Here is a 27,450-nt window from a genome sequence, read left to right as displayed (position 1 = left end):
GCATAGTTATTATTAGAGATGTTCACTGACACCGTATTCTGGATCTGTATTTTTTTAGAAACAGCTAAAATATGCTAAAATCACATAATTTTGCTCTTTTTTTGTTCCTACATTGTTATTAACCTCAATAACACTAATTTCCAGTCAATTTTTACCACCTCACAGGTCACAATATTATTTTCATCCACTTTCGGACAAAGACTGCAGAAAGCTGGCTGGATGCTAAGCGATAGAGCAACGACACAAACACACGGCAGTTCATAGCACATCTAGAAAACATTGCCACACAGCAGTGGCAGAAAAGAAAAGTGGTGCAAGATGGAATTGTCCTTAGGCCCTCGCACCAAAACCAAGCACTCCAGTGACAAGCAATGCCACTTTTGTGGCTGAAGTTCTTGGTTTGTTTGGGCCCCCACAAAACAAGCTATCAATAGCTTAGCTGCCTTAAGACCAACAGTGCTGTCAATGAACTTTACATTATTAAACCACGTCTGCTTGTGCTGCATCTTTAATCTCCTTCTCCTCTCTGGATACCGCCGTCTCATCCCTGGACAACTGCCAAACTTATGTAGACACAGGAATGGATTACAACTGGAGTGACATCTGCTTCAGACAGACTGTGACACAGAACATGTGGGCAGCATTGAATCTGTTATGTTGGAATATGCTTCATTGAACAGATATTAAACCAATATATAAATGCATTTGAGGAGACCGTACTTAAGTTAAAACGTGACTCACCAGATGAGATCCAGGATTTAAGAGAGCTTGTACACGAGAGATACACTGCGCTCCAGAAGCATAATACAGGGTAGTCCCTAAGGCAGGACGATAAATATGTCCAGTTTAAAGAACAGCTAAGAGACCTGAGAAAACAAATGGGTGTGTCACCGGTCCCTGCAGACTAAGCTTTGTAAGATGAAGACGAGGAGATCGCTGGCACCCAGAGCACTGTGAATTTCACTTGTTCTATAACACTGTTGGAGATGGTGAACCCAGTGAAAAACAAAGTATGTGGTCACAGTACGAGAGGAGAGAAGCAATTAAAAGGATGATTGAAGACAAACTTCAGAAGGGTAAATCCACCAGGTGTCCAAAAATTGGCTGTGATCACACTGACATGAGTCTGTTGGATCTTGTTCCAGACAATGCACTAAAAAGAGCCATTGACAGTAAAATGCAAGGTCATCACTGAGCTTCGAATCGGCCCCAATCCCCCAAAAATTAAAATATAGCTAGGTACCTTTAACGTAGAGTGCAGATTACAAACAATTTTTGCAATACTGATGAAACAGCAGCAAAATGGAAAGTTTGAGTAATACATATACACGTCTGTTTAGACATCCATGTTTACATTACTTCGGCAAGCAACGTTGTTCTTTGTTATAAAACTGTTGTCTTTATACCGTTAAAAAAATGAAAATAATAATCCTCCACCATTTTTTGGATGTTGATAGTAGGATCAGGTGGAGTTACGGCAGTGGGGTCATGAATTTTGGTCAATTCTTTTAGAGTAGACCAGATGTCAAAATGTTGTGCTGAGTCATCTGCATCATCCCTGGGTCTCTTGGGAAAGGTAAGTTTTCTTTCGTAGTAGCAGTTGACTGAGAAACTGAAGGAGGAAATGCCTTTGTGCCACATACCACTTGAGCTGTCATCTTGTTCACCAGGAGCTCCTTGCATCTCTTGAGATGTAGGTCAGTTGGCAGCAAAGAGAAGACATAGCTCTTAAACTTAGGATCAAGCACAGTCGCCAAAATTTAGTGATCCGATTTCAAGATTTTGATAACTCTTGGATCCTCATCTTCTCCTTCAGTTTCTCAAGCTGCTTTTCCAAAAGTCTAATTAAGGAAATCACTCTGTCATTTTTCAAAAAGCTCTGCACCACCAAGTTTATTGTGTGAGCAAAACAGGGAATGTGAATGAATTCACCTAGCTGTAATTCTCTCACAATATTGGTTGCGTTATCAGAAATGACATCTCCTGAGGAGAGTCCAAGTGGGATTAGCCATGTATCAATAACATCCCTTAGTTTTTGTAACAGATTGTCAGCTGTATGCCTCTTAGTGAAACGGGTGATACACAGAGTAGCCTGCCTCTGAAAAATTTGACATCTTTGGGTACATGCTGCTGCTGTTCCTGCTGGTGAAGGTGAATCACCAACCCAGTGGGCTGTCACAGTGATATAATCTTTAATTTGCACAGTTCCGCTTGTCCACATATCTGTGGTTAAATGTACAGTGGGGAGAATGGCATTTTGTATCCCAATAATTACATTATTACGAACCTTCTGGTAGAGGTGAGGAATAGCTTTTCTAGTAAAATGGTGTCATGATGGAATTTGGTAATGTGGACACAAGACCTCACTCAAAACCAGCTGCATTAATAGTAGATATTGGACGCAGATCTAATACTAGCATAGTCTCCAAGGCGTCTGTGATCCGCTTTGCGACTGGGTGACAGCTTTCATACTTGCTTCCTCTTGCAAAGGATTGTTTAACAGTCAATTGTTGTAAACTACTAGTAGTCTTCTTCTTGGTCTGCTTCTGGGATGAAGATCCACCCCCAGCAGCAGCACCAGCATGGGCACTAACGTTAAAGAATTCTTCTGAGGAATCCTGGATAGTGGAGGAGCCATCTTAGCAAGTTGGATGCAGGACTAATTTCAATCACTAGTGAGGATATTGATGAGGACAGTGTTGTGGGTGTAGATTGCAGGTCCCGGGATCTAGCTGAGAGAAGGGAGGTAGCTGATGCTGGACTGCTTGTTGTTATTTTTTTAGCATAAATTTCAGATTTTCTCAAAAGCTTTCCATAAACTCTCTTCAAATGGCGTAACATGGATGAGGTTCCTAGATGGTTAAGGTCCCTACCTCTACTGACTCTGGCTTTAGAAATGGCTAGACAACTGTTGTCAGGATTTGAGTAAAAATTATTCCACACATAAGAGGTGGATTTTTTGGTCTTATGCCCAGGCATGACAATGGTCTTCTTCTTTTCACTGGCAAGAACTGCTTCCACTGGTGCAGGATTTGCACAAACAACATCATTGTCTTCAACATCCTCATAAGCGCCGTCATCAGCTACACAAATATCCCCCTCATCCTGTTGCAATTCGAAAGTGGTATTCTCAATTTGTGTATTATCGGCTACACTTGGACTGCTCGTCCACACATCTGCAGAAGTGCTGAAACGAGGCTTCTTTATGAGTACAGTATCAGAAAGGTCAGGCTTACACATAGCACTCGTGAATAGAATCTCCTCAGGGATTTGTGATATTTTTGATATCTGTACATACAGTTTCTTCTGCCTTACTGTTTTTTTCCAGCTTGGCTTTTACACTTAAAAGTATTTTGGCATCACTTTTGGAGTCTGAATGACAAGGTCTTGCATCGTCATGACTGACATTACAAGAAGATGCCTCACTGACAGTTGCAGAACTTGCACTCATACAGAAATGCGAAAGCCTGATTCTTACCTTTCCACTGTTGGCATTTTTATGTTTTTCTGCAGTTAACTTTGCCTTGATTACAGGTGTTTTTTTCTTTACCAAGGTAAAATGTGTTTTTTTTACATTTTTGTTTCCCTGACTTAAAAACACCATGCACTTTAGCATAGGCTTTAGCAGATGACATAGAAGGATTACTATCATCATGACTGGTGCCAGCAGCTGTTTGGTGCTCCTGGTCTTTTGTGGACTGATGTGAATCCATATCGATGACACAGAGTAATGTGGCTGGAGACTTTTAAGAACACTGCCAGCCCTATTATTTCTTTTTCAGCACTGAACTGTGCCACCTCTCCTGTTTCTGGGTGAGCTACAGTACAGTGTCACTGGAGACTTTTAAGAACACTGCCAGCCCTCCTCCATCAATGATGTTGCCCAACTGCACTGGAGAATGCCAAGGACCCTGCTACCCCTTCTGTGTTTTTCTGTGAATTGGCGCCGGATCTTCATTGAGGGCGGTACTTATAGAATCCAAAACTCGCGAGATCCGAAAACGCATCGATGATGTTTTACCTCGTTTCAGTTCTGAGGGTGCCTAAAAGTACAGAGTTGGCTTGGCTCAGTACTCGGATCTCTGATGTGCGGGTGCGCTTGGTTTAGTTACTATAATACAAAGCAAGAAAAGAAGTACATTTGCACCTTGGCCAAACCATGTTGCATTAGAGGGGGAGGTAATTTTAAAATGTAGGGCAAGATCAACTTTAAATTTTAGTGTAATATAAAGCTATCAAGTATTTGTGTGCTACATGAAAAGCAGCCAGGATTTTCCTTACATGCAAAATAATAAACTAATTTGCACCCCCTTGCATTGTAACTTGGTTTGTCCAGGAGCAAATTTACTCCTTTACTTTTCTTAATGAATCGGCTCCTTCATGTTCATCTAACAAAGGGCTGAGCTCACTGAGCTGAGGATGTCAGTCAGGGCTTCTTGTTTTACTAAACAATAGACTCTCACAGAGAATGTCAGTGTGTGTGAGAATCTTCAGAGTCTAAATGATTATCCTCCAGTAAATGCCTCAACCTACCCTGTGCTATATACATGGCCAGCAGGCTTCGTACATAAACATGAAGGGCACTGATAGGATAACTTTGGCTTCTAGCATGACAGTTCATGCTGGGACCTATGGTTCCACTACATTTGTTGAGTCACAAATTGTCCAAAACTGATGAAATTCACTATTGGTTAACCCTATTCTTATTCTCATCGCTGTCTATTGTTGCTTTATTAACCTATTCTCTTCTGTTTGCTTTCTTTTTCCTTAGCTTTATTTTATGTTATGTGGGGTGATTATGTATATATTTTTGGTAATGCTGGGTTAAAAGTTTAGTTAACCTGACCAGATGGTATAGGTGCCCCTCCACACTACATAAATATCACCCTCAGATGTCCTCATTGTGTTGGAGGTGTAATGGGGCTTTTGGCTCTTTGATGTATATATGGTGGGAATGTCCAAAAATCACTCCCTTCTGGCACAAAGTCATTAGGCTCTCTAAGATCATCGTTGGTTACGAGGTCCCTGAGGATCCTGGTTTCTGGCTCCTGTCTTTTTCTAATATTCCCTCATCAAAATATAAGAAATCACTCCTAAAACATTTAAACAACGCAGCCAGGGCAGTTGTGCCTGCTCACTGGAGATCCCGTTCTCCCCCCTCGGTGGAGGATTGGATCTCCAGGGTAGAATATTTTATGTCTATGGATGACATTATATTTTCCATAAACGATAAATACTCTGACTTTACAACCACTTGGTTTAGTTGGATAAGGTTTAAAGAAACAAAAGAATTTAAAACTCTTTTTGCAAAACCAGCTCTGTTAGATTGAAAGCTACATATTAGAAGACCCCAAGAGTTTCTCATAACTCCAAACACCCCCCCCCTCTTTCCCACCTTCCTTTCCTTACGTCTTATCCCCTTTCTTTCTTTTTGTCCTTGTTCGGTACGTTTCCCTAAATCATATGATATGTTTATGTGAATTTATTGGTAACAACAAAGAGGGGGGGGGGGGGGAAAGGAGGATACATTGAGTTTTTATCATTCATGTCGACCCAGATGCCTATGATTAGACTTACATTGCTTGGATCTTCCATGGTTTTTTAACTTATTTCCAATGTATTTTGTATGACCTTGTACATGATTGTGCAGTTCTGATCTGTCTTTTGCATCTTTTTGAATCCTCTTTGAAATAAATAAAGAATTTATAAAAAAAAAAGTTTAGTTAAAATTATAATGTTGTGACCACCAACACTAAGGGCTAGATTTACTAAGCTGCGGGTTTGAAAAAGTGGGGATGTTGCCTATAGCAACCAATCAGATTCTAGCTGTCATTTTGTAGAAGGTACTAAATAAATGAAAGCTAGAATCTGATTGGTTGCTATAGGCAACATCCCCACTTTTTCAAACCCGCAGCTTAGTAAATCTAGCCCTAAGACTGTACTTAGGACTGCATGTCCACATTGGTGTCCCTTTGTACTATTTCAAATAGATTTTATTCTGTTTGGATATAGTGTACTGTACTAGTAAGTGGGTAAAGGCTTATCCATCCCGGGAAACTACTGTATTCTAAGGTGCATCATCTATAGAAGAATAATGGAATTTTAAAACATTCGAAACATTGGAATTCAAAAACAGATAACACATTGGTAAGGGACTTGTTATTGTGAAAGTTTTGGTCTAGTGTGTATTTAGAAAAAATAGGGATACCTAACCCAGGGAAAGAAAGATCTGCAGACTGTCATTTAAACGTTGCTTAAAGATCTGATACTCCATCTTAGCGCTCTCTCCCTCTATCCCAGGCATGCTCAGATAGAGGTTAAGCCCCCAGGTCCTCACCTCCTCTAGATAGCCCAGCTTATGCTTTCCCCATATGTATGTCTGTATGTACGGAGTAATATGTCTTTCAAAGACCAGTAGCCCCCTTGCGGGAGACAGGAGGGAAAGGTCAGGGCAGGAGAGATAGAGGTGGTACTGGAGACCGAATGAGTGAGTTTGTTCACCTATAGAAGAGGTGTTCATTCCGAAAAGCAGAGGGCCGGGAACAGAGCCTTTTGGGACCCAAACAGAATGGGAGTGGAGGGAATATTAAATCTCACCATGATGATCATCTACCTGCTGACTGGAGAGGTGAGAGATTGTGTGACATCCTTTATAAAAATAGTTATATCAGAAACTTACATCTTGCCTCTCCTGCAGCTCCTGTCATCTTTAGTGGACCGGCTACTCTTAGTCATTTGTTTTCCTCCCAACGTTATTTTGCTGTTTGCACTAATTTGTCCAAAGCAGGTGATTCATCTGTTGGGGCCGGCCATAGAGAGAGGACACAGAATGATGGGCCCACTGAAGATGGCAGGAGCTGCACCCATCTCAGATATTCACTTCACTTTCCTAAGAAACTGTTACATATAGACAAGACATTGTTTGTAAATTTAGACTCTTTGTACAATTAACCCCTAAAAATAACAACTCTAAATTGGTGTTTTTTTATTGATGTATCCCTCAATACACAGGAATACATAGTAGTGAAGAAGACATCTGATGAGCGTGTGATACTCAGTAGCCATCTCCATGTGTCGGAAAGATTGAGCAGGACCCAGAATCCTGCCCAAGTCACAGTTCCTCCACCTCACTCACTGACTGATACATGAGAAAAACTGATCAGAAGATCCTGCAACTAACCAACAAGATCATTCAGCTGCTGACTGGAGAGGTGAGTGCTGGGAATGGGACATTATACAGTAACACCAGGGGATGTGTCTGGGTGATGACTGTATCATTGTGTGTGTCAGGGTCCTATAAGGTGTGAGGATGTCACTGTCTATTTCTCCATGCAGGAGTGGGAGTATTTAGAAGGCCACAAGGATCTGTACAAGGACGTGATGATGGAGGATCACCAGACCTTCATGTCATGGGGTAAGAGTAGACTATTATTGTATAGGAAAAAGCAGTTTTGAGGGCCACCTAGATATATACAAGCTATCACAGAAAAACAATATATTCAGTCACAATGTGTCTCCTACAGATGGATCCAGTAACTTAAATACCCCAGAGAGATGTCTCCGTCCACTTTTTTTACAGGATTGTACAGAGAAAACTCATATTATCCCACAAGACTATCAGGTAGGTAGGGTTTAGGGGTCTCGCCAAATACCAAAGTGACTTTTCACTATATGATCTGTACGGCAGCTCTGTGTGCCTTATACACTGATATTCTTCTGGTTAATCTCAAATAATTTAATCAGACATTATTAAAGTAGTATTTTATTGCTTTGTGGGTAATTTAGGGTGATAACCTGGCTGATATTAAGGCAGAAGATATAAAGAGAGAAGAAGAGACGTATGTGAGGAGTGATCAACAGGAAATCCCTACAGATATCCGCACAGGTGAGTTCTACATCAATCTCTTATTCTACATCCTCCTCTGTCTGTACAAACTAATGAGGAATTATCTGCAAAGTGGCATAGTCAGGAACCATCAGAACCTATTAGACTTCTGTTCTCCTCCTCACATCATATCATATCATCCAAAGGCGACTGAAGAATATTAAGATAAATAAAGCTCCAGGTCCAAATGGCATACACCCAAGGGTCCTTATGGAGTTAAATTTGGAAATAGCTAGACCGCTATTCTTAATTTTCAGAGATTCTATCTCATCAGGCTCAGTACCAAGGGACGGTCGAATAGCAGATGTGGTGCCGTTGTTTAAAAAGGGGACGAGATCACAACCAGGGAATTATAGACCTGTAAGCCTGACATCAATAGTTGGGAAACTACTGGAAGGTATTTTAAGGGATAGTATTCAGGATTACTTGGTGCGCAATAAAATTATTAGTGGGAATCAACATGGATTTGTGAGGGATAGGTCATGTCAAACTAGTCTAATTAGTTTGTACGAGGAAGTTAGTGGGAACTTAGACCAGGGCAGCACAGTAGATGTGGTCTACTTAGATTTTGCAAAGGCATTTGGTACAGTGTCACACTAGAGGCTGGTTTACAAAATAAGGGAACTGGGTCTAGGAATCTACATTTGTACTTGGATCGAAAACTGGTTAGAGAATAGGGAACAGAGAGTTGTGATAAATGGAACATTTTCTAATTGGTCAAAAGTTTTAAGTGGAGTACCTCAAGGTTCTGTGCTGGGGCCACTCCTTTTTAATATATTTATTAATGATCTTGGTAATGGTTTAGAGAGTAAAGTTTCTATTTTTGCAGATGACACTAAACTCTGTAAGGTAATAAAATCAGAGCAAGATGTAGCTTCTCTACAGAGGGACTTAAATAAACTGGAGGATTGGGCGGCCAAATGGAATATGAGGTTTAACATAGATAAATGTAAGGTTATGCATTTAGGGATCAAGAACGCAATCTATAAATTAAATGGAATTAATTTAGGAGAATCTATAATGGAAAAGGATTTGGGACTGCTCGTAGGCAGTAGACTTAACAATAGTGCTCAATGTCAAGCAGCAGCTGCAAGGGCAAACAAAGTATTGGCATGCATAAAAAGGGGCCTAGATGCAAGGGAAGACAGTGTAATTTTACCACTGTATAAATCGTTGGTAAGACCTCATCTTAAATATGTAGTACAGTTCTGGGCACCACTCTATAAAAAAGATAATCTGGAACTAGAAAGGGTTCAGAGAAGGGCGACAAAATTGATAAAGGGTATGGAGTCATTAAGTTATGAGGAAAGGTTAGCCAGTTTAGTCATGTTTACTTTAGAAAAGAGGTGTCTAAGAGGAGATATGATTACTATGTACAAATACATTAGGGGTCAATACAGAGAACTTTCATGGGAACTTTTTACCCCAAGGACTATGCACAGGACATGCAGTCACGCCCTAAGGTTAGAGGAGAGGAAATTTCACAACCAGCAAAGGAAGAGGTTCTTTACAGTAAGGGCAGTCAAGATATGAAATTCATTGCCAGGGAAGGTTGTGATGGCAGATTCAATAGACATGTTTAAGAAAGGGTTAGACATATTTTTAGCGGAAAAGTGTATCCAGGGATACGACCGTTAATTAAAATGAAGGATAGTAGTGGATATAGGGTAAAAATAGGACTGCAATATTTAGTCTGGGGGGATTCTCACAATTGAAACAGATTGGCGGTTGCTTACTCTGGATCAATTTCAAATATAAGTGCAGGATATTCAAAATAGGTTGAGCTTGATGGACTAGTGTCTTTTTTCAACCTCATCAACTATGTTACTATTGTGAGCTACCAGCCCAGAGATCTGACCAGTCTCCTCCCCCCACACTCTCTGGTGATTCCTATATATCAGTACAAGGGAAATCACCATAGTGATTCAATAGCTGAATGAGACCCTGTGTGACATTATCCATTATCCTCCCTGTGCACTAATAGTAGCAATAATATTTTTATATGTGGTTCTCAGTAATGATTACATTTTCTTAATTTTACTTGTTCCAAGCTGTATACTAGCACTACAACTACCTATGTTATTACATGTAAAATGGTTAATAGGTTTGTGATTTATCTTGAAGCTGTGAGATCACAGGTTATTTGCACCTATCCTGACACAGCAGCATATTTAACAGGATTTTTTTCGGACCATGAACGAAGTTGGTAAGAGGAAACACCATCTTACTGCCCAGATCAGGCAGAGGATATTGGTAAAATCTTCTCCAACTCCAAGTTGATGCTTCTGTCTACAGACTAATCTGAAACTGGAGAAACCCACACCCTCCTCGGCTACATATTCGCCCTTATCAATTGCCTTGTCATTGTCTTTTGATCATTCATATTCATCCTCAGAGGATATCTGGACTTACTTTGGCTCACTTTCCTATCAAGAAATCCAAACATTACATGAAGTGGATGTTAGTGCTCACAAAGCAGAAATTTCTTCACTTTAGCCTCCGTAGGGTTAAACGGACACATGGGATTTTTGAAGATGACAGCAATGGTACAAATAATTGCTTATCCACACTACTCGCCCATATTTTGATAAGTTGGAAAACCGTACAGATAGAACAGTATTAGGGTGGTGTTTGGGCTTTTGAGGATATGTGATGACTGTTTAGCTCTTTTACCGCACCAGCTGTGTGATTTGCCTTGAGACAGCCTTATGACACATCCGGTACCTCTGTAGGTATGAAATCACCATGGCAAAGTAAAACTTACTTTTATTGTGAATGTACGATACTCAGTTGATAGAACATTTAGGGGCAAGTACCAGTTGCTTTACCACACCAATACCTAATGCATAACCCTATCTGAAAGCTGCTTATAGTCGGCTTATTCCTGGAGCTCTGTCTCGGCTACTGGGCAATGAGCTTCACTCCTCTAACAGCAAGGTAGGGAACAAGCCTGAAGTCTCCCTGCTTTTAAAAGGCTCACAAAGTTGTAAATTCACCGACCCTAAAAGTTTCGACCACAAGCATGATTTCCTGATTCCTGACTAGCCTAGTAGGAACTGTTCAGTCCAATTCTGTCCAAGAAGAATGCCAATGTTGGTGGGACGTAGCCCCCCTTTTATTCCTGCTCTCTTTCCTATGGTGGTATGGCTTCAGCAGGGTTGGTGCTAAACAGTGCCCACCAGATGTGCACCTGATTAGCAGAGGGACTGTCACCAAGCCCCCTTTCACATCTTGATCTGCAGATACCAGGATTTAACCCATTACAGTATTTGTAGGTGAATTAATGCTCTTGACAGACTGGCCCCAGCACAATATGGCCAACCGCTGGTGAAGGAAGTCCCTCAGAGTTCTGTGTTAGCAGTTGACACTGTCTTGGTGTTTATGGTCGGCTGGTTACCGTGATGAATTTAAGTAAAGGTTTCTCCTTTAAAGGACATGATACAGAGTCTATCGTTGTCTACAGAACCCAACTGGTGACTTTTACGAACTAAGTGCAATAAATCATTAAACACATATAACATAATCTACAACATGGGATGCCAAGCAGGCTTAGGGGTACATGTATTAACCTCCGATTTCTTCAACCCCCGCGAGTTCGGCGTCTTCGGTGCTTAAATTTAAAGCGGCGCTGCCTTGTAAAGGGAAGTTTACAATGCTCCGCCGAAGACGCCGAACTCACGGGGGTTGAAGTAACCGGAGGTTAATACATTTACCCCTTAGTCTTTATTTTCAAGTTACCACTAGCCAGATTTCTTCCTAAATCTATGGATATGGAAGGCTAGGACTCTTCCTATTGGTCATCTTTAACCCCATGTAAAACCAGATGACCTCAACAAATGACTGAGCCAACAGCTGGTTTCAGGTTTGGAGATATAATAACCTAAATCATGTTATATGGAGGTTCTACAGTAGAGGAGATCATGTACTTGGTGAGATGGGGGAGTTCCCTCAGTTTTGATAGTGCTGTCACCGTCAGCGTTTTCCACCATACTATAATTCAACGAAGAGAAGTACCTAACATTGGGAGCTCCCATTTTAATCCCTTATCTGCAGAGTTATAACCGTTATTCTGAAACTACCAATGGATCTCTCATTTACATATGCTTAGACTTTCCTATCAATTTATTTATTGACAGTGTTTTTACATAGCGCCTATATACTGTTCAATGCATTATTTAGTAATTCACATCAGTCCCTGACTCAGTGGAGCTTACAGTGTCTGTTCCCTACCACACGGATACACAAACACACTAGAGTTACTTGTGTTAGAAGCCAATTTACCTACAAGGATGTCTTTGAAATGTGGGATGAAACAGAGCACCCAGGGGAAAACTTTGCAAACACGGGGAGAACATACAAACTCCAGATAAATAGATAGTGTCCTTGCCAAAATCAATCCCATGACCCCAATTCTGTGAGGCATCACTGCAAACAACTGTCACACCATTGGATAGGTGACACTGCGACACCTCATGCCATTAACCTGAAATGCTTTAATCTTCCCAGAGATAGTTTAGAGAGAGCCATGGCTCAGACATGTCCTGTCATTACAATATTGCCTAATGAGGGCAAATATCTATTGTGCTGTAGGAGATACTTTCCCATCTCACTCTGGCCATCAGGTGTCAGTGCTTTTTCCGTTTTGGTTGGCTCAATCTCTGGTGCCTTGCACACTTCTGTGTCCCAACTGGACATGGGACCACTATCCCAATCTTTTCAGTTTTTCAGCTTCTTTCTCCATCAAGGAACAAACACTGACTTGTGCTAGTTAATCTGCTACATCATTATGAAAAAAATTAGTGTGTGCATTTACAAGTCCGATTGACACAGAATGTTGGTTGCCAGATAGGCTCCCTGTGACAAGATGACCTCTATGCCACCCTGTCGTGTTGCAGGGGACAAACTTAGCCTGTCTTGCCACCGGCCCCTTTCTTTATCCCAAATACGCCCTCTCTAATTGCTATACAGGGCGCTCTACTGCCACCACCAGTCTTCTTTACCGGCACCTGGAACTGCTCCTTTTGTGTAACTCTTGCTGCTAATGCACCCCGTAGCTGGGCACCTAGGCTGGTGCCCCTGACCTCTTCCTTCAGATCAGGTTTCTTCTGGACTCTCACAATGGGCAGAGCTGCAGAATAGTGGGCAGAGCGTTGTTATTAGACACTGGGACCCAAATCTCAGACCAGCCGGATAACGGATTAGTGGTTAAATCTGTAGGACACAGTAATTACAGCAGGTAAAAAGGCGTCAAAGCAGGTTCCTGAAGCAGTGATGTAGGTCAGAAAGGGTCCTTTATAAAGACTGTTACACACTAGTTAGAGGTAGTAATGATCTCCAGAATTTCAGAAGGTATACAACAGTGCTCTGTTTTTCTTCTACTCTTCTTCCTAGTCACATTGTAGATAAGAATCAAATGCCCTCTAATTATCCTAAATCCTAAGGGGCATATTCAATTCCGATCCGATCCGCGGTAACGCGCATTACCGCGGAAAATGCGCAGTACTGACGGTAATACGGTACCGCAATAACGCAGATTTTCGTATGCAGCCCTATGGGCTGCGAACGAAAATTCACGTTATTGCGGTACCGCGGATTAGGTTCGCGGCCGTTCCGGCGCGATCCCGCGGATCGGGATCGGAATTGAATATGCCCGTAAGACTCCCAAGACCTTCTGTGCTTCCTTGTTTTAGAACTCATGTTAGCAATTGCATCCAGCACTGGTTGGGTTATCACTGGCCGTGGACCAGTCTATATTAAGATACCAGTCACTAAGAATTTTACTGTTTGCGCTGGTCCTTGAACTTTTGAGAGATTAATTCTCCATCCTCTTGAGGTCATGTGATTAGTCAATACTTTTAAGTCTTTTTTTGTACTTGTTTCTCTGTTGCTCCTGAAATCATAATATCATCAATATAATCGTACATATCAAGTCTTTTAGCATTTGTAGATCTTTTGCACCAAACCATGACAAATGGTGGGTGACTGTCAACGTATATTACTGTCTATCCCAAGTGAAAGAAAATTAAACTTGACTCTCAGGTGCTAAAGGAATGGAAAAGAATACATTGGCCAAATCCACAACCGTATGTCACTCTCCGGCTGTTCGGCAATCTTTTCTACCACAGTAACCATATCCAGAAAAGCTGCTGCTAACGGTGATGCTACTTTGTTCAATCCCCTATAATCAATTGTAAAACAATATGATCCATTATGTTTTTTAAGTGGGTAGACCGGAGAGTTAAATGTACTGACAGAGTCTGAAATCTCCAGCTTCTAGAAACGCTTGCACAGTCTGATACTTCTTTCAGACCACTTTGTATTCGGTATTGTTTGAGATTAATTGGCTGTGGAGGAGGAGGAATATACACTGGGGACAATTTATCTAAACCTCTCTCAATAGGCTTTACTGCAGACACCGTTTAGGATCTTACAGAACATCCAAACACATAAGTTCCACCGTCATTGTGTATGGTTTGTCTATGCAAAATATCTATACCAATTATGTTGTCTGGAAGCTAAGATACCAACACCTGTGCTTTGAATGCCCCCCCATTGGAGCTTTGCGTAGTGTGTAGTGAATCTTGGCTGCCCATATCTGCCCCAAAACCCTATCATGGCAACCCACTGTGCCTGATGCGTATGTTGTGTCCCTGTAATGTGAAACAGTGAAACTTCTGCACCAGTATCTAGTAATAAATTGCCACTGACACATAGGAACAGCGATTCCTTTGCTTCGTTAAAAGAATATTGAATGTCAGTCGCTGCTGCTGGGATCTGCCTTGCTGTCAATATTGATTGGGAACTTCCCACCCCCTCCTAGTATCATCTGTCTTTGCCCTTCTGCTCCACGGGAGGTTTCTGTCCTCCCTGAGCTAGCCTTAGGACACCTGCGTTACGGTTTGACAGGTGTACCGCCCCCAGTCAAACTCCCCACCTGCCACTGTCCTTGCACCTCCCTACTGACAGCAGTGTAAGGGCTGGGTTTAGTTGATTGAGGTGGGGCTGTGGGTATTATAGGAGAGTAATCTTCTACTAGTTGCCACCTTCTTGGGTGCCTCCCCTGGCATCTTCTCCTTATCTCTCAGTCCCTTCCATCTCTTGAATAGTTCAGTTGTAACAATTCCATCTATCTCTCTCTGGCACTCCAGCATTTAACAAGTCCAAAAACACTTGTCTGTGTGTCACTTTTAATCTGGCTGACTCTCTGTCTTTTTCTGAAAATCTTTTCTCTACAATACACTGTTGTTATTTTAATTCTATTTCTCTAACTCTTCCAACTGACTCATCAGTGATGCAGCATGAAACACAGGACTACCAGTGGGCATTGTACTCAGCATAGTGATAAAAGCAGCTTTCAGTTGGGGTGGGGCAGTGGTTAAAAGCTTATTACGTATTACTGAAGTAAATAGAGCCACATCAGGACCATCCCATTCAGTCTGCACAGAATATACACCCAGCTCTGGTAATGGATTTCCAGTAACTTCATTCATACATCCCAGCTTGCGCAATCTTTGTATACTTCCCAACTCACACCATGCATTCCTATCAACCACTTCTGTAGGTGTCATATATTTGTGCTATAGAATCTGGAATGAGATGCAGCAATGTGACATTACAGTCTGTGAGCTGTGCCCTTCTCATTTGTAATCTGACCCTGGGATCATTACACACTGCTCCCAAACTCTTTGTGTTGTAGATACACCATCTGCACATCAGTCCCACAGTCTCAGTACCCATGTCAGCAAATCCTCATTAGGATGTAGTTTATATTTAACCCCAATCCAGCAGAATAACTACGTGTTTCTTCCACCAATCCCTGCTTTGCCCTGATCCCTGTCTGTGAGTAATTGTGATCTGTATCTGACACATTAGCAGAATCACCTTCTTCCTTTGTCTGATAGTAATAATGAGACTTAATTCTCCCCCTACCACCTCAACTTGAACCTCTTCATCAGATTCACTGTGTGTCTGTGACCACTCAATGATCCAGTCCCATCGCTGTACCAGAGCCCTCACCCTTACTGGGTCAGCATCTCACACTTTTAGGCTTCTTCGTCTTTGCTGTTTTCTGTTCACAGCATTTATTACGTAGGAAGAAAACTGATCCTCAACCTCCCCCTTATGTTTTTCCAAATCTCTTCAAAAAAAGGTCGGAGGGGAATTAGCTGTTCTGTGACTTGTAAAAGTTCTTTTCCTGCTACGCTCTGTCTCATCTTGTAGCGCTTGCAAACGAATCCACCCTACATTTGCGGCAGCCTTTCACTCAATGGTATTATATTGAGATCTAAATGCACAGCAGCATGGCGAGGATCTGCCAATTGTACAGGTGCAACCTATTTATATATATTTATCACACCTATGAGCAATGGCCACTCTGATTTTCTGAATCAGTCACCCATGAAGGGAGTGCAATTTTTTTTTCTTTTCTTAAATCAATTATTTTTATTTAGATTTTCATACAGTACAACACAAAACAATTGAACACACAGTTCCATTTCTGTTGAATATATAATTTTGAACAAGAAATGCATATAAAATGTTGAGCATATAAGCAACATACAGCATGGTGAGGATCTGCCAATTGTACAGGTGCAATATATTTATATATCTACGAGCAATGGGCGCTCTGTGTCCTGTACTAGACACCCACGAAAGGAGTGGACTCGCGTTCTTTTGACTTTCTTTCCCTGATTTTTTCCACTTAAACAGTCTTACTAAACAAATTACCACAGTCTAATACCTTTACACAGTTTATACAAAATAAGCCACCTCTAACACAGCAAAAAATACTAAGTAGTACAATTTCAATAGCAGGAATTTTATTTGTCATTGAATGCAATGCCACACCCCACTTCTGGTACCAAATGTCACAGGATGGACATTAACTCTTATTTTCTGTTGTGAGATTACATTATAGGTCAGACAACAATTGTAAAAAGATAATACAAATGTTTATTTTAAAGAATATATATATAAAATGAATAAGTACTTGATTGTTGAGAAATGTCTTGATCTGAGAAGTCCCGTTGCTTGATTGCACTCAGTGAATTCAGGATAATTTGTTGGACACAGCTTTCTCAACATTCCAACTGAAGCTAAAACTATCTGGGTGTTGGCTATCTAATAAAACTCTGCATTCACACTGTGGCTGGATCACTTATAACTAACTCATATGTAAATATTTATTTTAATTTGGCGTGCAGTGCACCACTGTTTGCAAATGTACTTATCTTTTTATATTGGTATGTGTTTGTTATAGAAATGTATTGACTTCAGACACGGTATCGCATAGGAGGTTCATCCTTTCACCCCCTCCCGGGACTAGTTAAAACCTGTTCTGTGCTGGACATATAGAAATATCTTTGTACTAACAGGGATAGTTGTATGTATCTCATCTATGAAACGGGTGTGGGGGGCTGGCATGGGTCAATTCTGTTAAGCCTCTTGATGACTGTAGACATTCATCTCCTCATATCAAGATCTTACTGGTGTTGCCATTTCTCATTGATCCAGCCTGTTTTTAGTGTTTTATGATGACTTTAAGATTGAAACATATAAGAGACAAGTTAACCCGTGCATGATACTCATGCATTCTAGTCAAATCAAGCTACTTAAGGTGTTAAAAAGGTTCTTGTCATGCATTTGGGCCATAGCCCAGGCCTCCTCAGGGGAAGAGCATTACTTCCTGATGTAAGCGCCCTTTTTTAACGTGGTTTTGTCCACATGTCACCACCTCATCATTCTTCTCCATCACCTCATCCTTCATTTTCATCGCCACATCCTTCATTTTCATCGCCACATCTATCCAGATGTCTATCCAGACACAGGGATCTCTCTCAGCGGTCCTGAGTATCACACTCTTCTCACTCTGTCACCCCCGGCAACCACCAACCACTCCCACCTGTCACTTCTCCTTCAAGAAATATATATATATTTTTTTTAAATCTTTATAAACACTTTTAACAATTAACAAATTAAATACATCTTAGTATACCAAATTTCAGCCCTTTCTGAATTTTTTTTCCCACACACACTAAGAATTTAGTAGGTCAGTGTATAATTCCGCCCAGCAGGTGGCGCTGCAGCTTGGTTTTATTTTTGCCACACACACAGACAGACTAACACACGCCACTAGACATTTATATTATAGATGCCTCTTTAATTACTTATATTTCTGCTTTCTCTATCAAGTTATAGATTGCTTAGGATAATGGGATAATGTACACACAACATCTGACAATCACACCTAAATAATGTAATCAGTCACTGTGTGTCTTCTACAGATGGATCCGGTAGCAGAACTTCCCCAGAGAGATGTCCCCATCCTCTTTATTCACAGGATTGTAAAGAGGAAAATCACAATATCCCACAGGAGTGTCAGGTAGATGGAATTTATGGTCTCACAAAAATACCAAGATGACTTTTCAATGTATGATTTGTAGAACAGCTGTGTATGTCTAATACACTGATATTCTTCTCTTTAATCTCAGTTAATAAATTAAGACATTATTAAAGTGTTATTTTATTGGTTTTTTTTGTTACTTAGGTTCAAGATCCGACTGATATTAAGGTAGAAAATATAGAGGGAGAAGAAGAGATGTATGTGACGGGTGATCAGCAGTGTAAGGAGGAGGAAATCCCTACAGATATCAGCACTGGTGAGTAATACACACTTATTACAGAAAAGAGTGACACATTCTCCTTGTCCAGACACTACCACAATCACTTGTTCTACACACATAAAAAGTTTCTGCCCAGTGGAGGAGTCAGGATTTTTGTTGCAGTTTTCCGTGGTGCAGTGTAGGTTGGTGTGGTGATGTGGTGTTTCTGTTACCGTTTGGATGTACTAATATTGAAATTTGTCTTATATTGATGTTGCTCTCGTTAGTTCGGTGGGTTGGTGTTCTTGGGTGTGTTCCTTGAGTAGAGACCGAAGTTTGTTCAGTTCATAGAACAATTGCTTTGGTTATCTTCTAGTGTTTATAGAGTCCTGTGAAGAGATGGGGGAAAGGAGGCTCGCATTAATAGTCTTAGGTGGTTTACAAAGTACTCAGTTTGTCTGTCCTTCAGCCCCTATTAGACCCCTGTTCTCCTCCTCACATCATATCAGTGTGTGCTACCAACCAAGAGATCTGACCAGTCTCTTCCTCACACTCTTGTGGTCCTCATACATCAGTACAAGAGACGTCACCATAGTGATTCAATTACTGATCAATGTGATAAGATGGTTGGTATTACCCATGATCCTCCCCGTGCAATAGTATATGTAACATTACCTATTATTTTACTTGTATAATAATTCCTGAATGTTTTATTCTCAGTATGTGTAACACTGCAATACTAAAGCAGGTTATTTCCTGCATACATCCCATCACAACACACACTTCACACAAACTCTACCTTCTCGCACTAACAGAACTATAATCACACACCCATCATTGTACCATAGCTCCCCTCATATCTCTGTGGTTGGTGCTTTGTACTGTTGCTCTTCGTCTTCTGACCTGTCTGTATCCTGCTCTGCCCTTATGCTTTCTCCTACTTTTTCCTGTTGCCCGTCTGTGCCCTGCTCCATTCTCCTACTCAGTGCTAATGCTCTCCTCCGCTCTGTGCCTTCATCATTCTGTGTTGCTATTTCCTACTGTGCTGTATTGCTCTGTCAAGCTGCTCTCCTTCCCTCTCAGTGCTTGTCTACACAGAGGCTTCAGCCTAAATTACTGACATTAATCTGACCACGTGTCTATGCTGCCTGATGTTGTTTAGATAGACATATAGAGACTGCTTCACTGTTTTGTCTTGCTACCTACATTTCCACTTGGTGAACCTTGTGTACTGTAGACCAATGGATAGGATGTGGTGTTATTGTAGCCCATGTCAGCTCTACTACCAGAGCTCCAACGTTTGTGTGTGTGTGGGCAGTGTCTGTATGAGCATTCTACAATGTCGCTGACTAATGAGGCTCCCTGTCCTATGATAGAGGCTGGTCCATGTGTGTGCTTGGGAAATATTACACACCAAACTCTGCGTTTTTGCATTGTCATATGTGACTGTGTATGTCCCTGTGGCTGGGTCTATGCAATGTACTTGGTAATGTGTTATATTTTAAGCCAATGTTTTATCTGTATAATTGCTGTATGTTGTGACAAGATGGGTCTGACAGCCATCATCTTCCCCATCTGTCATCTTAAACACTTAGGATGATAAGATGTTTGTGTTTAGTTGAACATTGGTTTGTTTTAATTTACTACTGTTATTTGTTACACAGTCTAAATGTGGATAAAAACCTATCAAGAAGGAATTAAGTTTACCTAGGTGGGTTACATGTAATCCAATATGATGATCAAATGTATACAACATGGTGGATGTACTGTTTCCTGACCAAGGCATCACTCCCCTCTTACAAACAAGAAACCAGCAGCCCCTGAAGCCCCTCTGATTTCACAAATGCCTAGAAGGGGTTAAAACAGGGAGGCCCTGTGACTTAACCAGGATAAAGTCAGTCAGCAACTGGTTGAGTAGCCATTGTTCTACCTGGAGCTGTGTCAGACTCCTAGGCTCCAAAACATCAGGATAGAAAACCATGTTGTGATGACAGCTCTCTCCTACCGTCTCCAGCCCCTTAGGGGGTGGGTTTTCCAATGTGGGAAATTTTGTCCCTTTAAAAAGACCTATAGGAGAGATTTTAGTGTGTGTGTCATTTGCTTCTAAATGCTTTTGGCTTTGGAGTCGCAGCTCCTGCCGGTGTGCTAAGGATTTTTTCCTGGGATTATTGTGACTGTTGGATTACAAGCTTTTCTTGGGCAAGCAGATTTGTTTGCTCTGCCTGGTTTAGTTTATTAATCACGGACATCATCATTTCCCTATAACTTGGACTGGTAAAGAAAACCCATTTTTCTTTATAAACGATTTGAGGTTATTGAACACTGGGGTGTCACTGGGTGATGGTTAAATTTTGATCAGTGGATGTTGTTTAAGGTATTGTTTGATATATATATTCTATTGTTTGCAGTTATCTGTAGCAAAGGTACAGCTGTATCCACATCTTTACTTTGCCTGTGTGTTCCTGAACCCCTAGATACCAGGATTTTCCTCTGGGATCCTACATTAACATCCTAGTATTATCATATTTGTACACTTAGATGTGTAATGAAGTGTTCTTGTCTGCAAGTAGAAATTAAACAATTGAACATCTTGAACTCACTAAATGTATGAAAATTTGCTACTCAATATCTAATTTCCATACATCTACTTTATTTCCAGCAGATGAACACAAAAGCCGGAATACCTCAGAGGGATATCTCGTTTTGTCTCCAGGATATAAAGTAGAAGATAACAACATCATAAAAGATTTTCCAGGAGGAAAACCCATTACTCAAAATATGCACCAATTGCTTCACAGTGCACATATATCATCTGACCCGTCTAATCATGGGGCATATTTTCCTAATAACTCAGATATTTCTACACCTATTACAGCTCATAGAGGCGATACAATATTTTCATGTTCTAATTGTGGGAAATGTTTTACATATAAATCAGGTCTTGTTCAACATCAAAGAATTCACAGTGGTGAGAAACCATTTCCATGTTCCGAGTGTGGGAAATGTTTTACACAGAAATCACATCTTGTTAAACATCAAAGAATTCACAGTGGTGAGAAACCATTTTCATGTTCTGAGTGTGGGAAATGCTTTCCAGATAATATATATCTTGCTAGACACTACAGAACTCATACAGGTGAAAAACCATTTCCATGTTCTGATTGTGGAAAACGGTTTACAGTTAACACCAGTCTTGTTAAACATCAAAAAATTCACAGGGGTGAGAAACCATTTTCATGTCCTGAATGTGGGAAATGTTTTACAGATAAATCCAGTCTTGTTAAACATCAGAGAACTCATACAGATGTGAAACCATTTCCATGTTCTGAGTGTGGGAAATGTTTTGCACTCAAATCAGATCTTGTTGTACATCAGAGAATTCACACAGGTGAAAAACCATTTCCATGTTCTGAATGTGGGAAATGTTTTATAGATAAATCCAGTCTTGTTAAACATCAGAGAACTCATACAGGTGAGAAACCATTTCCATGTTCTGAGTGTAGGAAATGTTTTACAGATAGATCCGGTCTTGTTAAACATCAGAGAACTCATACAGGTGAGAAACCTTTTTCGTGTTCTGAGTGTGGGAAATGTTTTACAGATAGATCCACTCTTGTTAAACATCAGAGAACTCATACAGGTGAGAAACCTTTTTCATGCTCAGAGTGTGGGAAATGTTTTACACAGAAATCCAGTCTTGCAACACATCAGAGAATTCACACTGGTGAGAAGCCATTTGCTTGTACTAACCTGGAAATAGTCTTTGTATAAAACTGTCTCTTCTAAAACATCAGGTAATACACACACAATAAAAGCAATTTCCATGAGCTGATGAGATATGAAACAGTGGTTGTAACAATGATGTAAACATTGTAAAGAAGTGCCTTTTATAATTGCAAATGCTATCAACTTTGCTACACACTTCATCTCCAAAAGTGAGTCAATTCCTCAAGACATCTTTTCCCAGTCACTTCTTGTTCCACCCAGGTCTCCCCTCCCACCACCCTCTGTGGACACTGTCTCCTTCTCCTCCACCCCATTGTCAATCCCACTTTCTAGCCCACCCTTCTTCTCTTCCTTCACTCCGGTATCTGCAGATGAAGTCCGTACCCTTCTCTCCTTCTCAACCCCCTCCACCTGTTCACAAGACCTCATTCCTCCCAACTTCCCCTCTCCCTCTCTCTTGAGGCCAGCTCCCACCCTGCCCACCTCAACCTAACCTGCTCCTCTGGAATCTTTCCCTCTTTCTTTAAACATGCTCTCATTTCCCCTACTCAATAAACCATATCTTGTCCCTGCCTCTTTAATTACTGCCCTATCTCCTTCCTTCCTTTCGCTTTGAAACTTCTTGAACGGGATGTCTACAACCGTCTCGCCTATTTTTTCTATTCACACTCACTCCTTGACCCACTCCAATCCAGTTTTCGCTCCCTCCACTCCAACGAAACTGCCCTCACTAAGATCACTAATGGCTTTTTCTTCACTAAATCTAAAAGGACACTTCTCCCTTCTTATCCTTCTTGGCCTTTCTGCTGCCTTCGTTACCATGGACCATTCCCTTGTTTTGCAAACTATCAAATCTATAGGCATCTGTAACGCTGTCCTCTCGCGGTTTTCTTCTTACCTCACCAACTGCTCCTTTTCAGTCTCTGCACGACTCCACATCCCCCCGTCTTCCCTTGCCCTTATTTGTCAGAGTTCCCCAAGATTCCGTTCTTGGGCCCTTGCTCTTCTCCCACTTCACGCCCTCCCTTGGTGTTCTCATCCACTCCTTTGGCCTCCAGTACCAACATAGAGTTGCTAATGATATCCAAATATATCTTTCATCTCCTGACCTCTCCTCTTCCTTTATGTATTGTGCCTCATGTTGTCTCTTAGCAATCTGATCTTGGATTTCTTAAACTGAACTAATTGCCCCCCCCCCCCTTCCAGGGATTTCCTGTCTCCCCACACTCTCTATTTCTGTTAATAATACTACCCTTCTTTCTGTCGCTCAAGTCCGATGTCTTGGCATCATCCTCGACTCCTCCCTCTCTTTCAAACCTCACATTTTGTCCCTCTCAAAATCCTGCTACCTCCTGCAGAATATATCCAAGATACGGGCCTTTCTTGCCAATCTCTTGTAATCTCTCCCCTTGACTACTGTAATCTTCTTCTCTCTGGCCTACCTGACTCTCATCTTACCCTTGTTAAGTGTATCATCAATGGTGCTGCCTGCCCTATTTTTCTCTCCCTCCACTTTATCTCTCCTGTCCCCTTCCATCAGTTGCTAAATTGCCTCCCTATGGCCTACAGAACTAAATTTAAACTTCTTAGCATCAGCTTCAAAGCTCTTAATTAATCCCCCCACCTTACATCACCAAGCTGATCTCTTCCTACACTCCTTGCTGTCCCCTTCACTTTTCGAATGACCGCCGCCTCACTCCTTCACTGAATACCTGATCCCACTTCCGCCTCAAGAACATTGACGGGGCAGCTCTCCAGCTGTGTAATGATCTCACACACACCCATCAAGTTAAACTCTACTCTCAAAGGCCTCAAGTATGCCTCATTTCTTTATTCAAGCCTAACAGCCTTCCTCCTAACTTTCACCCCTAGTTGATACCATATTATTTGTGTTTCCCAGTTTCCTTTAGGATGTAAGCTCTCACGAGCAGGGCCCTCTTCATTGTGTTCTCCTTCTAATATTCCATCACCCTCTGTACCACATGATCTGCTTCCCTATTCCTGATTTCCTAATCTTAGGCCTACTTCACACTGGCCACTACCATCACATTCGTTGTCCTGTAAATTATTTGATCTGTGTTTCCATGTTAACGGTATATTTATTCATTCAGTATGTCTGGCCTTTTGTATTTTGTTCTTCATGTGTCATGTAATGTGTTATGGATCACTGTTTTCTGTATATGTCATGTACGGAACTACAGACCTTTTGTGGCGTCTTATTAATAAAATATAATTATAATAAATACATTTACAGAATGTATACTGATAATCAATATCTGGATATTTTATTTCTTTAAGCATTTTTCATTTATTGCAATAGAGCATGCAATCACAAAGATAGTACAGCTGAACAGAATGCCACAGTGCTGGTAGCTCCCACGAAAGAACCTTTTGACTGGGGTAGTTATAAGAGACACACCACATCTGGTCCAGCCTCTTGGTTCTGAGGAAACTGGTAGTGAAGTCAGAGGATTGTAGAAGGTAGAATAGTGATGACAATGGATTGGCGAAAGTAGGATAGCATTGTACTGAACTGAGGGACTTTATAAAGTCTAGAAACAGGTGAGATAAATTGTTCTGGTTGCCTTGACCTTTTCACTGAAGGGTTGATTACAGAGTAGATAAGGCTGTACAGTGGTCCAGGTGAGGAGACTAGCTAGATTGCTGTTCTTAGCAGTGTGCTGATTACAGTAACTGAGAGAAGGTGTTTGTAGCTGTCATAGTGAATAGTTATCTACAGTTGTCATCTGGAGCTAGAGTTGTGAATCCTCACACAGACACAGCAGAACAACAAATTTATACCCTTCTGTTTACCTTCACTTAGTGACCATATAAGGATCAAACATTTCACTGTGCAACTAAACACATCTGAAGGGTGCTGTAATGCCAAAATTGGAAGCATCTCCTTCAGAGGGTAATATTACACACACAAACGAGATTCTACAAGTGATTCACACTATTATGAAAATTACATTAACCTTATCTCTAAAAATTCTAGTATTAAACCAGTAGCCCATTAATTGCCTTCTCACATGGTAACATAGGGGTTTACCACTTTGGATCTAAGCGGGCCAACTATGCATTTTGTGGTAAGTAACCTAGCGCATTATTGCCAACATTTTACACAGACCATTAGTAATTAACAGGAATGAGTTAAATCTCCCAGGTTCCAGACAGCACAAACTTGGCCCATAACATCCAACCTGGTGACTGAATCCTTATCAAAGGTACTTCTGTTCATCTCCTCTCCAAGTCCTTGGGAAGGTCCCTTCAAAGTTCTACTGATGACCACCACAACGGTAAAGGTTACAGAAAATAAATCTTGGCTACATGCTTTCCATTCCAAACTGACAGTGGATGGATCCCCTGCACCTGCTACAACTGGACTTTGATGGAAAACAGATTGCTTTAGACCAGGCATGTCAAACTCAAAACCCCAATTGGGCCAAATAATCAAAGTCTAAGATTGTGTGGGCCGCAAGAAAAAGTTTTATATGCAAATTTGTCACCCCCTTTCATCACACTGTGCCCTTCATGCTGCTTTTACTCCCCTTTACATGTCAACCCTGTTTCACACTGTGCCCTCCATTATGCTTCTTTTGCTCCCTATCACTTACTTTTTTCTTGCCTTTTTTTTCAGATTTTTTCTCTTTTGTCTTGTCCATCATGGCTACTCCCTGTGCACTCCCCACTGATTCAGTGCGAAGGAGTAAGGCACCGGAGTATCTTTTTTTCTTTTTCTTGGCTGGCTCTGGTGGGCCACAAAAAATAGGGGTTTGGGCCGCTAGTTTGATATCCTTGCTTTAGACTAAGACAAGATGATGGCTCTTGACCAGGTTTTATGTATTATGTATTCAATGTTTTATAGCGATATAGAATTGTTTGAATGATCTATCTGGGTTACAAAATGGGGTCCAGCATTGTGCTTATATGCTTCTGCTTTATATGAAATTAAAATGTTTGTCTTTCATGCTTCTTGGAATGTTTCTTATTCACGGCCAGCACAGGCTGGCACCATTGATTATTTAGAAACATCGATAAGAGAAATTATGTCTCCATACAGAGATAGGGCCTCTCCTTGACATATTATGGTCAGGGAGTCACATTCTCTTCGCACACAATTAAGTCATTCAATCATCGTAAATGTCATTGCAAGTGTAAATCAAACCCCTCTGTGCATGGATGCCAAGATGTCTATAAAGCATAAGTGAAAATGTACTAGCCTTGCCTGCTGATATATGATGACAGATGGTCTGTGTTCACGAGTTAATACACTTGACTCTCTTTTATTATCAAATCCTCTGACCTCTCTTCTTTGACAACACCTATGACAGGTGGTGTTTTTTACTTAAACTCCATCTTTCAAGAGCCCACAGGGACTGACAGACTACTGATAACCGTACTGGTGACCGCCACGAGGTAAGAACTTGTTTTCTGCTCCTGTGTTCTCATTAGGAACTGTCTGTGTTGTTTTGAACTATTGGAAGTGGGCTCTGATCAACGTTCTGTGCTGTTTGGTCATAATTTGATATGTTATTTACATTTTCATTCATGTGTGTATTGATTTGATAACAAGGTTAAGGTTTCTTTGCCAGTGTCATTATACCTCTAGTTATTGATTTTTGTCATTGTATAAACTTAAATGTTTTATTTGTTGTTCCTGGTTTTGTGTTGTTGACCCTTTCACCAGAGGCGGTGACAAAGTCTTGCTAAGTCAAGGGTAACTTGTACTTACTGCGGTTTAGAGGATCCAGACAGAAAGTTAAATATTGTAACTAGCGTTGTGAATCTATTATTAAAATGAGGAAAGATCAATCTTTGATTCTGGAAATATCATAGGGGTCCAGAAGCTAGTTATATGTAGAGAAAAAAAACATGATTTAATTGCTGGCAAGTACCTTAAGCGCTGACATGATCAGAGTTCTGACAAATTGACCTTCCCTATAACCGGTACCTCTTCATGTTGAAATTTTGGATAATTTGAAAAATGTGTTAATAAACAGAGTTGTTGAATGAAAGTCTTATAATCTGGGTTGTAGAAAATAAGTTTACCACGAAACGTCCATCTCATATGTCCTACAAATGTACATGGGTGAAACAGTTAGCCAAAGTGATGAGGATACTTCTACTTTTATTGAATCTGCTACTCATATGCACTTAGTAGCTTTAGCCCCTCCTGTTGCTCAGCCTAGTGCTGCTGAGGGGGGAATAGAACTAAAAGCAGACACCAGCAGTTCT

General features: G+C 40.9%; 2 protein-coding genes across 3 annotated transcripts in view; one reads left to right on the top strand and one right to left on the bottom strand.

Moving 5' to 3' along the window:
* LOC142160639 (uncharacterized) overlaps positions 1–24,473 on the top strand; it is an 81,116-nt gene extending 56,643 nt beyond the window's left edge. Inside the window, exon 10 of the mRNA XM_075215502.1 lies at positions 21,453–24,473. Within this exon, the coding sequence (XP_075071603.1) occupies positions 21,453–22,257 (805 nt within the window). The 3' untranslated portion in view covers positions 22,258–24,473. The remainder of the gene's footprint in view (positions 1–21,452) is intronic.
* LOC142159791 (uncharacterized) overlaps positions 1–27,450 on the bottom strand; it is a 1,176,369-nt gene that overhangs the window by 208,017 nt on the left and 940,902 nt on the right. The gene's annotated exons all lie outside the window — the stretch shown is intronic.

Source organism: Mixophyes fleayi, chromosome 6 (assembly GCF_038048845.1).
Source record: "Mixophyes fleayi isolate aMixFle1 chromosome 6, aMixFle1.hap1, whole genome shotgun sequence".
Lineage (NCBI taxonomy): Eukaryota > Metazoa > Chordata > Amphibia > Anura > Limnodynastidae > Mixophyes > Mixophyes fleayi.
This window is presented reverse-complemented; position numbering and strand designations above follow the sequence as displayed.